We start from the raw sequence: 12,080 nt of genomic DNA, 5'->3' as shown, positions 1-12,080 counted from the left end.
GGGGGGAGGTAGGGGGGGGGGGTGGCTATGGTGCTATTGACTTCATGGCACCGCCACGCCACCTCCCATCCCAAAACAAAGTGAACCGGCCGTGACTGGGCCCTGACATCAGTATTTAAAAAAAGAATGATTTTTTTTTTCTGTAGCATTTATTTTCCACACTATCCATTAAATCTAGACATTGACATTGTCAGACCTTTAACCACTTGAAGACCAGGTGTTTACACCCCCTTCCTGTCCAGGCCATTTTTCAGTATTCAGCGCTGTGGTACTTTGACATTTATTCCGTCATGCAACGCTGTACTGAAATTAATTTTATACCATTTTTTGGGGACAGATAGAGCTTTCTTTTGGTGGTATTTAATCACCACTGCGGGTTTTATTTTTTACTATATTAAGGAAAAATTACTTAAAATTTGGGGGAAAAAAGGTTTTGTTACATTATCTTAGGAAACAATTATTATTACCCAATTTTTTGGTAAATATAAAAGACGGGGTAGCTTCGGGTAAATAGAAAACAACACCCGCGAAATCGCAAAAAACTACCATTCCCAAAAATCACCATAGGCGACGCTTTAAAAGCTTTTACCGCTCATCAGTTTAGTGTTATCAGTGATTAATGGCCCTAAAATTATTGCTCTCACTCCGACGTTCGCGCTGATATGTAACATGTGCGGCGTAATGGTCGCTATCGTCATTTTCGTACATATGTGCCCCATGCCTGCATGCATGTATGTATGTATGGGAGGGGAATTTAAAAAAAAAATTGTGTTTTTTTAAAATTCTTTTTCATGTGTGACTTGAATTTTTTTTTCCTATTTTTCCCCCCACTTATTGTTATCACATAGGGGGCTAAGAAACCCTCTATGTGATAGCAAAGAGATGTTACAGGTCCTCTTTATGGAGACATCAGAGGTCTCCAAGACACCTAATGTCACCTAGGGACCCCCAAAGAAGCTGATGAAGCAGAGATTTGCTTCATCAGCTTCTGAAGCTGGAGAGTGACACAAGAATGCAGAAGTGATGTATTATACAACATTTCCGCATCCTGACATCGTGTACCAATCTCCCTCTGATCCCCTGTCACAGAGCCACTATGCTAGTCCCGGGCTCGCACCGGGCACAGCAGAGTTTGGGACGAGCGGAGGGGGGGCTGAGCACATTCGGCACGTTATACAAGTGATCTGCCGGCTATTACTTGTATGTAAACAGGCATCTGACCGTTTTTTTAATTTGTTTTCTGCTCGTGAGTGGGTGGGGCCAACAGGCCGTCTTTTTCCGGCCACTCACATCCAGGAATCTCCCGGCTGCCCGTTTTTTTTTACAACGGCGTTAAAGAGACTCTGTCAGTGTATCTATTCAGGGCAAAGTGCTAGAGTCTCTTTGAACCCCACCCCTGACCCACCCAGAGCATGTGCTCATGGGTAAATGTGATGTGCTGTTAAGTGCAATTTGCCCGCATTTGCGGTCAGTTTGAGTTGCTTCTGAGACAATTCAGTGTTAATTGACATTTGCTTTTGACCTGCATTTGACCTCCTTCTCGCCTACATTTTGGCCATTGTCACGCCGTCGAACTTGGCTGAAGGGGGATTAATGCAAAAAAAAACAAAAACTGCTTAAGGCTGTTCACACCCATGCAATTTAACGTTCGTTGCCCAATACACATTAATCCGTGATAAGAGGACTGCCATTCTTTTCTGTGGAGCCTGTTCACACCAGAGAGCTGCTGTATATTGGAAAAAGTGTGTTTTTTGGTGCATGAACGCTCATTTTTGGCCTATTTCCCATCAACTCTAGACCAGATTGTTTCCAGACCCAAGATGCATCCTAATGTACCCCTATGCTTTTTCTGGCCTCTGTTCACACCAACACAGTCCGTTCCAGACCAGACCAGAAAAATAATGTATGTTTCATTTTGTCTGGTCTGGAATGCACTGGAAAGCATTAACCCCTTCGTGACTGACGAAGTAAACAGTGTACGTCGCCAGCATCGGGGCTGTTTAAACAGACTCCTGGCGAATTTTGCTGCCGGGAGTCTGTTTAAACTTGTAGAGCCAACTGTCGGCTTTACAACAGAAGCGATTCTGGCGACTTACCTGTCGCCAGATCGCTTCTGTGTCCCGAAGAAGGGGCCGCCCCCCGCCGGACACCGCCGCCTGGCTATACACTGGGGGTCTTTTGGACCCCCAGCATCACCTTAAAGAGTACCTGTCACCACCATCTGCTATCACATGGGGGGGCTTGTAAGAGTACCTGTCACCACCATCTGCTATCACATGGGGGGGCTTTTTTTTAAACTTTACTTTGATTGCTATCACATGGGGGAGGTGATAGCAGTCAAAGTAAAGTAAAAAAAAAAAAATGTAAATGTAAATTTGTGTGGGGGTTTTAAGTAATTTTCAGGCCTAAAATGTGGAATATAACATGGGTGCAAAAAAATGAAAAAAAGGCCTCAGTCATGAAGGGGTTAAAATGCATCAAAAACAAATATAAATGCTTAAGCTTAAAAAAAAAAGAGTTAAAAAAAAAGCTCTGGAATGCGGCAAAATTGCACTAAAATCGCTGTAAAAACACAGCAAAAAGCACTGCACCGCATTCCAGATCTGGTCCGGAAAATGGTGTAAACCTGGCCATAGACTTCAATGTGCACGAAAAATGACAACAAGCACCATCCCATAAAGTCTACTTTATTTGACTTTCATTGGCCAAGCAAAAGATGCAAACCACAAAAAAGCAGAAAAATGCCCTAAAACGCATGTCAACACATGTTAAGACATCAAAAACACACAATAAAATGTAGGAAAATGCAGGCGCAAAGGTGTGAACGTAGCCTTAGACCAGGGGTGGGCAAACTGTGGCCCCACAGTTGCTGTGGAACTACAAATCCCATGAGGCATTGCAAGATTCTCACAGCCACAAGCATAACTCCCAGACAGATGCATGATGGGATTTGTAGTTTTACTACAGCCAGAGGGCCAGAGTTTGCCCACCCCTGCCTTAGACTAACATGCCCATATGTTGAGGAATATGTATGTAATGATTTTAGAGTTTGTTTCTGATCTCCTGGACATATTGGCAAATTTGCATTTCTGCACTACCATATACTGTAGCACCCTGGTGCCCAACCTGCAGCTTGAGGGCCAAATGCGGCCTTATGGTGTTTGAAGTGTGGCTAGGGTTGATTCCATGTTAGTGCAACATCCATTTTATTGATCGTTGACTTTCAATCGACAAGCGCTTTTGGGGCCGCACAGGGTCCGCTTCATCAGGCTCAGAAATGCGCTTGTCGTTTGAATGACAACTATAAATAAATGGATTTGCATGTGCCGATACCGATCCTAGTATCAGGAACTAGGAAGCCTGTTTCACTTGTTGCTAGGCAGCCTGGCTTCCTAACCAATCAAGAAAGCTGGGCGGCATGTAATGAACCACCTCTCAGCTTCACGAAAAATGTGTATGAAAAATGTGACGCCAGCATCTATGTTAATCAGGAAGCCAGGAGGTGGGTCATAACACGCCACCAGGCTTCCTGATTGGCTAGGAAGCCAGCTTCACTTGTTGGTAGGCAGCCTGGCTTCCTAATCAATCAGGAAGCCAGGTGGTACATCATGACTCGTATCCCAGCCTCCTGGTCAGAAAGCCACGCTGCCTAGAAAAATTTGACGCTGGCTTCCAAGTTAATCAGGAAGCCAGGCTGCCTAGAAAAAATGTAAGTCAACTTCCTAGCCAATCGGGAAGCCGGAAGGCTGGCCATGATGCGCCCTCCAGCTTCCTGATTGGCTAGTAAGCTGGCTTCACTTTTTTTCTGGGCAGCTGGGCTTCCTAACCAATCAGAAAGCCGGGACGCCAGTCATGACCTTCCGCCCGCCTTCCTGACTGGTCCGAAAGCCAGGCTACCCAGAAAAAAGTGGCTAAGAAGCTGGCTTCAATCAGGAAGCGGGTTCACATCATGACTCACCTCTGCCTCATGCCTCTGAAGTCGGTGTTCTTTCACTGGCTTCACAGGCAATCAGGAAGTCGGGCAACGGGTCATGATCCGCTGCCCGACTTCCTGATAATTGGGGCACAAGGCACTGGTATTGGCATTTGGTATGGGTACTTTATACCGAAAAAATGGTATCGGTGCATCCCTAATTTACACTAACATGGAATCTTGGTGCTGGTGACATCTGTATTGGAGTTCTTTTGTGAGCGGTGCCATCCGCAGTCATTACGAGCACCCGTTACTTTTGGGATATAGGGTGAGGAGTGCGGAAAGGTACATGGATACTGCTTTGTATAGTACATATCTGGGGTCCTGTGGCATACTGGCATCTTATGGGGGCATCGTTTACGTACAGACAGGGGCGTATCTGCCGCGAGGCAAACAAGGCGTTGGCCTTGGGTGGCAGACTTCAGGGGGGCCGGCGGAGGAGGCGGCAGCGTCAAAGGATGGAGTCCACAAGGAGGCAGAGAAAAGCGTCGAGAAGGCAGCGGTGGAGGAGGTGGAAGAGTCAGAGGAGACGGACCAGCAGGAGGGGGCGAGGTGAAGCAAGAGGGGACGGGGCAAGGCCGAGGCGATGTCGGATCAGAATTGGGCGGGGCAAGCGTGCCATCGCGCCATAGGAAGCCGGTGCATGCTTGACAGAACACCGGGTCATAGAAGAGCCGTCGAGGTGCGAAAGAGGCCGGGTCCTGCAGCACCAGTCCAAGGGACTGGTATAAAGTACTGCTGAGATTTGTAGTCCTCTATAGAGGGTGCCATTCTGCATTGCTGCAATGCAGAATGGGACCTGCTATATAGAACTACAAATACCAGCTGTACTTTATATAGCAATGCCATCAATTGGGCTACAAAAAAAATAAAATGTTATTTAATAACTTACCTTCACATCTTCTGACTGTTTTCTGGTGGGGGAAGCTGCAGAAAAACACACCAGTGTTTGTGTCCATCTCAGACCACGCGCACGTGCACTCAGGCGGCTGTTTGCTGGGCCCTGACGGCCGAGGCCCAGGGCTGCCCCCTGAAGTGCCTGCCAACTTTTTTTTTATTCTCGGCTTCCCTCCACAGTATCCAGCGGGCCCCCTCATCTCTGCGCCGGATACCAATGTGATCAACGGACACTCTCGGCGCAGAGATGGGGGGGCCCGCCGCATACCGATCTGATGGTAATGAGCGGCCGGACACAGACGCCCCCCCCCATCTCTGCCCCTGTAGGCTCAGCACCGGCCGCAGTTCCGCCACTGATGCAAAGAATGCAAAGCAATTATCTAGAAGTATCTGTTTGTAGATTGTCATTACTAAACATTTCTAAAGGTGTGCATCCATTAATTTTTTACAAAAAAGTGGAAGATGCCGTTACCTTTGCGAATGGTACCGATTAGGTAGGTCTCAAGAGCTGTTTGTAGAAACTCATGCTGCAGGGAGAAGAGCTATGCAAAGCAATGACAGCGGACGGCGCCTACGGCTGTTCACATGGGGTCAGGTATGCTGCAATAACCTGTGCACATTCAGAAAACGCAGCATACAAACTGACGCAGGCGCTCTCCGCACTCATTGCTTTGCATAACAATTCCTCCTGCAGCTGTTCACAGGAGTGTCACGGAGCAATTTGGGAGATTCACCCAATTGGCCTCATTCGCAAGTGTGAATGTGGATAAAACGTCCCTTAATAACAGTCCAGGGGAACAAGGTGCTGAAGAAAGGGCGGCCTCAGCTGCAACATTCCCGTAAACCTGACCCACTCCTCGTCTACTCAGAGCGAGCCGTGGAGTGACGGTCTGCTCCGCAGACCTGCATGACAAAGCAGGACAGACACCGGCTAGAAGATAATAGAGCCAGCCGGGGTGGAGGAGGGGACGGCTCGGTGTGCGCGCGGTGCGTGGACGCGCAGGTGGTGACGCGCACGGCTCAGTGCAAATAGGAGGAGGCTGATGTACATGGACAGGAGGAGGGGAAGGAAAAGGAGATAAGGAAGCCCAGCAACTTGGAAGGGTGAACCTGATCGGACTGGAATCCCTGTCTCCAATGTCCTGGAAGCCTATTGTGTCTGGAATAGAAGAATCTGAAGCATTTCAGCTCCCTAGCAGGATGGCTTCGCAGTGATGATCTCGTCTGGGCAGTGAATATTATTGAGACGGGAAGGTGGATATACTGGTGGCAGTGAATCGGATAACATTCACCCGGGGAGATCGCTGGGAGAGGAGTGTCACATTGTGCTGCAGCATTCCTCGTGTTGCTGTGACCTCTGATCATAGACATGGGGAGCCGGGAAGAGGAGCGCCGAAAGCTGGCCGACATCATCAACCACTGGAACGCCAACCGGCTCGACCTGTTCGAGATCAGCCAACCCACCGAGGTGAGAGAGAGGGCCCCTCCCGGGAGAGCAGTGCGCAGGCGGCCACAGATGGGGGCCAGCCAACTGTTCCAGCCATGTCCTCTCCCCTCCCAGGAGACAAGGGATCACATGCAGCAAGGCCACACCATTGCTGGAACCTGTTGTCTGGCTGGGTGACATTGGGGGATGCTGCCTCACACCTGATCCTGTGTATTCTGACCATGTGTAGACACCCATTGATGTCTGCTCGTTCCCCCCACATTCACACCTGAGCGCTTTTTCGCATGTCTCCCAAAGCATGACAACGCTGTACATAAAGAATACAATTATTGTCAGTGCTGCCTGCTCACGCCTCAGTGTATTTTGTAGCTCTGTGCCTTTTCAGGTAGAATCGTGGGTTTTTAGCCCCATATACTTAAAAAACTACTATACTATACTGAAAAATGCACGCAGGGCACCATTCACACCTGAGTGTTTTGGCGAGCTCTTCCTGAAGTGCAACTACGCTTAGGATGAAACATTAAATTATTCTCTACAGGCCAATTTGTACTACAAGGTGTGTCAAACTCCCCCCCTCTTTTATTGAATTGTCAAGTGATATTCCATTCAGTTCTACGTCCACAGTGGGGTGCAGGGAAGTTGTTCTGCGTCGCATCTTGCTGTGTTGAAAAACAAGTAAGGCATGCCATGCGTTTTTATAAGCGCACACCACTGTGTTCCCACCACAACATGGTGAATGAATGGTGCCCATTTGTGGCGAGGCAAATTGGCTTGTCTTGCGTTGGGGCTGCACTGGAAATAATGGCCAGCGCAGCCCCAATGCATGTAGTGTGAATGGACCCTAACGTGTTTTTTTTTTTTTGCACCTAACTACCATCTCCTCCTCCTAGTACATAGTATTTGAGGTTGTACTAGGAGTAACTAGTTTTCTATTGGCTAAAACAAAAATACTCAAGTGCCTGAAAATGCTCATGCTGAAGTGTGAACAGGCTTAGTTGGAGAACCCAAGCTCAACATCTCCTCCCTTTTGTGTATACAGATAAACATTATTAAACGCATCTTTCAAGGCAAAAAGTCCAGCATCTTCCTTCTGTATTACAATGTAGAGGATTGAGCATTGACAACAACGTGGCAATTGTTTAGGTTCAAGGCTGATGACCATTTGTTATAATGTTGTGTTGCTCTCTGGTTTTATGTTATATTATGTTTTTGTTATAGTGTTGTGTTGCTCTCTGGATCTGCCTTATGTTGTAATTTTGTGTTGAACTGTAGATCTTTGTTATGTTATAATGTTGATCTGTGTATTTATATTATGTTGTGTTGCTCTATTGACCAACGTAGTGTCATAACGTTCTCATGTTGCTCTCTGGATCTACCTTATGTTATACTATTGTGTTGCTGTGTGGATCTATGTTCTGTTTTAATGTTGTGTTACTCTGTTGAGCAATGTAGTGTTCTAATGTTGTGTTATCACCCATGTTCTTTGTGGGTGAATGTAGGGTTGAGCAGTGATCAAGTAGTAGGTATTTGCTCTATCTGCTATGTTGTGGGAAGTCGGATAATGTGGTGCCTGGCACTGGTGGTCTCCAGCAGGTGGAGGGTGGGATTAAGCTCTGCACAAGTGGACAGATCTCCAATCCAAAAAAACCTCACCGCATGCCTGAATGTTAAGCAATTGCTAGGCTGGATTATTGAAGTATGTTCCCACCAACCTCTAGTTAAAAAGTGTTCTGCCATTCATGTTGTCATCTTCTTGTGCGGAATTTGAAGGAAACGTCACAGTTAATTGTAACAGTTTTATGTTTATATACTCCTGTGATTCTCTTAAACCTTGGTGATAAGATCCTGAAAGAGTGACTGACAGAATCATGCTGGACAGCAGCATTTCATAACTTGATTTTTTTTTTTTTTCGAGTCTGAAGTAGCTGTGCAGTTGATCTTTTGGTTAGTACCTGGAATTACAACATATTGCACATTCATTTTTTGTTTAACCATTGTGTGTATAATAAAGTGGAAGCTTCATGGGTGTCTGGCAAAGGTTTGTATTTATCCACCTGTTTGAAGCATTGTTGAATCACATGGGGCGTTAAATTTCGAGGTGTGTGTGTGTATATAAATACGGCATGTTCTGCATTACTTGTTTGTGAGCCTTTCATTAGTCAATAGGAGAGGGTGGGGAGGAGAAACCTGTTTGTGCCCAGACCACATTTTTGTGGAACATGCTTTCGTTTAGTTGACAGATGAAATGACAGCGGATATTCCTACATATGGAGTATTCACACTTTGATCATGCCTTGTTGAGTCAGTCTGTTTAACAGTATTGGTGTTTATTTTACATTTCTGTTGTATAAATACTACGCATATTTGCAATGTAGTATCACCCTAACCTACTGACTTTAACAATACAGGTCTGATGTATTGCAGTTTGTTGTACAAAATACAGAATTTGAAAACTAACATCTTTGTTTCTGCACTTTTTTAGGGTCTATGTCAGGTATGCTATTAACACGTTATCCCATATGTAAGGCATAATTTACATTTCTATTTCAAGGATGCAAGAACAGTTTAGGATTTTGGGGATTTAGATGAACATATAGGGGGACATTTCAATGAAGCAGGTATAAAACCTTTCTGGTGGCATGGGATGTATCTGTTGTTGTTTTTTATTTAAATGAATGCCATGAAAATCAAAAGCTTACCCATGCAGAGGGGCTACCCTCATACTGCAAGGGTTAAGTGTTCATTTTGGATAGAGTACTCCAAGCAGTTTTGGTTGCATGATCCTGGCTCCTGCTTCGGATATGGAATGTCCCTTGGTGTCCTCACATCTAATGCAGATCAGTGGACTTGTATAAATTGAAATGTCAACAGTCCTTAGAACACCGGATCCCAGGGGAGAAGAGGCTGCGGGGGACAGGTTTAGCAGCCTGGAGGTAGGCGGTAGGGACTGAGGATCAGTTAAGTAAACCTGCTTTATTTAAGCCTCCTAGACAAACTGAGCACTTAACCCTTACAGTGCAGGGTAGCCCCATTGTATGTGCAAGTTTTTTGATTTTTTTTTTTTTTTTTTTCCTGGAGTTCTTCTTAAAAAAAAAACAACAAAAAAAACAATGACCTGTGCCAAATTCATGAAAGCCTTTGAACAGTTTTGGTTTCAGTTCAAACTGCAGTTTTGATGTGTGCAGATTCAGGTAGCTCTTATTACTGCCTCTTTAAGAACCTGTCACTATGGCTGTGACGGATTAAAAAAGAATTACTGCCAGTTTACAGATTAGAAAACTGGTGGTAAGTACAGACACATGTCAGTGATCAGAGTGGGGCATATATGTGCTGGGAAGCTGTTTTGAATGTGATAACATCCCACTCATGGATCATTGGTTACTAGGTCACCAGGCTGCCAGCATCCTAGCAACCAATGACTCATCCCCAGTCCCATTCAACTACCAGGTGGGAGATTCCCCAGCTGGCAGCTGAATGTATACAAAGTGGCTGGTGATGCTGGCTGACATAATTACTGAAATATGGGCACGGAGGCAGACCCGATGAGGAGCTTGTCTTTCCAAGTTCCCCATCAGTTTTCTGTCACCCACAGAAAATATTCTCAGCCTCTAGGCTTGTCTGTGAGAATGGTGCAGTCGCTGGGCAGGGCACTCCAAACTCAGAGTTTGTACTGGTGACAGAGTCATGTACCTGTTTTTGACAGATATATGACTTTGTCGCTAGCTGCATATGACTGTCTGACACTTTGGATTCCAGGAATAGTTAAATTGTATGAACGTATGATCTGGTAACCTTACCAAAGCTGTAGTGTCCTTTTAACCCATGTATTTATATCCCTAAAACCCTTTTAAAATTGAAAGAAAAAGTTAAAGAAAATTTGTAAACGTAATGACTGCAGAGCTTAAAGCAGACCTTCACGCTCAAAAATCAAATTCTACCAATGCATCCCTCCTATGTATGATTAATAATAACAGACATGTCGGGTGTAACATGCTATAATTTTAAAATACTTGCAGGGCATTCACTTCCTGCTTTGAAAGGGAAAAATTACTTTAGTTTGCCAAAGCATTGCATCCTGGGAAGGTTACATCAGAGCATTGCTGGGAAATCTCATCTCGGTGAAATGTATTTTCCTCCCCTGAGATGATGTGCATGTTCACGTCTAGTCACGTGCCAATTTTCAGGAAGTAATAGGAGAGCTAGTCACCTGCCCTTAGTAAACATGGCCACTGTGAAAATACAGGGGAAGAAAAGAGAAAAAAGTTAAGCAAAGAATAAAAAGCCGGCAATTATCTAGAAGTATGTGTTTTGTAGATTGTCATTACTAAACATTTCTAAAGGTGTTTGTTATTTTAAAGATATGGGTAAAGTTCTGCTTGAAAAGAGAACTATGGGGTAAGTGTTTTCCCCCACAATTCTCTTTAGGGTCACAGGAGGACATATACTAACCTTCCCCTGTGACCCAAAGCTCAGTATAGATGTCCCAAGTCCTGTAGCACAAAAGTGGTATTGGGTGCTCGCAATGACAGCGGATGGCGCCGCACTTAGAACAGTCTTCAATGGAGATGTCACTAGCACGACAAAGACTCAAATGTCACTGCAAATTCATTTAATGATGATAGTCACTCAAAATGTCAAGCGCTTTCGGGGCTGCGCAGGGTCCCCCCTTCATCAGGCTCAGCGTAGACATTTTACTGCTCATCCGTAGAGGAAAGATCCGCCTAGCGTCAGATGGTAACCATGCCGACGTGCAGCGAAGGTGCGTATGCACCCTCTGGTGACACAGATCAAATAAGAAGCCCCCTGTTTCCTACCCCTCCCCACACATAAAATAAGAAGCCCCCCCTGCCCCACCCACAATGTAAATTAAAACAATGAAGCCCCCTCACCTGCTTGTCTTTCTGCAGTGAGGAGGTGAGCAGGCAGATCCCTTCTGATCTAGTGTGATTAGTAAGGTTTGCTGCAGACATTACTAATCACTTAGTTTTCGACCCGGAGCTCAGTGAATAGCTGGGGATGAAAGAACGTAGAGCCCAGCATGAGCAGCTGCTCCAACAAGGCATGTACGCGGTCTGTGACCGCAAGCCTGACTGAATTTCCACTCACCTGCACTGCATTTTCACTCGCCAAATGCGAGTGGAAATTTTGAGCCCTGCACTAGGTTATATCTGCACATATGAACAGGAGTTAGGCTCATACTGCAATTTCATTTTCATGGTGACTTTGGGAAGTAGTTTCCAAATTGGTTTAGTTTCAAGCCATATGTAACTCTTTTCTGCTGCTGATATTTTATCTCTTCCTGTGACGGTTGATGAAAATAGGACATTTCCTTTGGGCCAGTTCACACCAAGTGTGTTCCAGGAGCAGAGCAGTTACAGACCGGATCAAAACTGCATCCAATGTATTCCAATGGTATTTAGAGCTCTAGTTCACACCGCAGCGCTCAGTTCCAGAGCATGTTAAAAAAAACTGCAGCAAGCCCTATTTTACCTGCTCTGGAACGCATGCAAACGCCTTGGAACGCACTGAAAGCTGATTTGTTTTTTTAAAAAATCAAAGACGCAGTACAACACACTGCCCTGCGTGTGCAGAAACTCATGCAGATCTGGTGTGAACAAGCCCTAAAGAATGGTGTGCAAGCATGCAGTCAGTGCGGCTTTATCTGGGTTAAAATGCAGGGAGTGCTTAATAGTGTGTATGTTTGTATGTATGTATGTATGTATGTATGTATGTATGTATGTATGTATGTATGTATGTATGTAT

General features: G+C 45.4%; 1 protein-coding gene across 2 annotated transcripts in view; it reads left to right on the top strand.

Moving 5' to 3' along the window:
- Window positions 1-6,043: 6,043 nt before the first annotated feature.
- Window positions 6,044-12,080, top strand: part of AFDN (afadin, adherens junction formation factor) — a 253,318-nt gene continuing 247,281 nt past the window's right edge. For both annotated transcript variants that reach the window (XM_018557710.1, XM_018557709.1), the window contains exon 1: window positions 6,044-6,338. In XM_018557710.1, coding sequence (XP_018413212.1) covers window positions 6,240-6,338 — 99 coding nt within the window. In that variant the 5' untranslated portion in view covers window positions 6,044-6,239. The remainder of the gene's footprint in view (window positions 6,339-12,080) is intronic.

Source organism: Nanorana parkeri, unplaced genomic scaffold (genome assembly GCF_000935625.1).
Source record: "Nanorana parkeri isolate BGI_ZX_2015 unplaced genomic scaffold, ASM93562v1 scaffold296, whole genome shotgun sequence".
Taxonomy (NCBI): Eukaryota; Metazoa; Chordata; class Amphibia; order Anura; family Dicroglossidae; genus Nanorana; species Nanorana parkeri.
The sequence above is the reverse complement of the archived record's forward strand: the minus strand, read 5'-3'. Positions and strand labels throughout refer to the sequence as shown.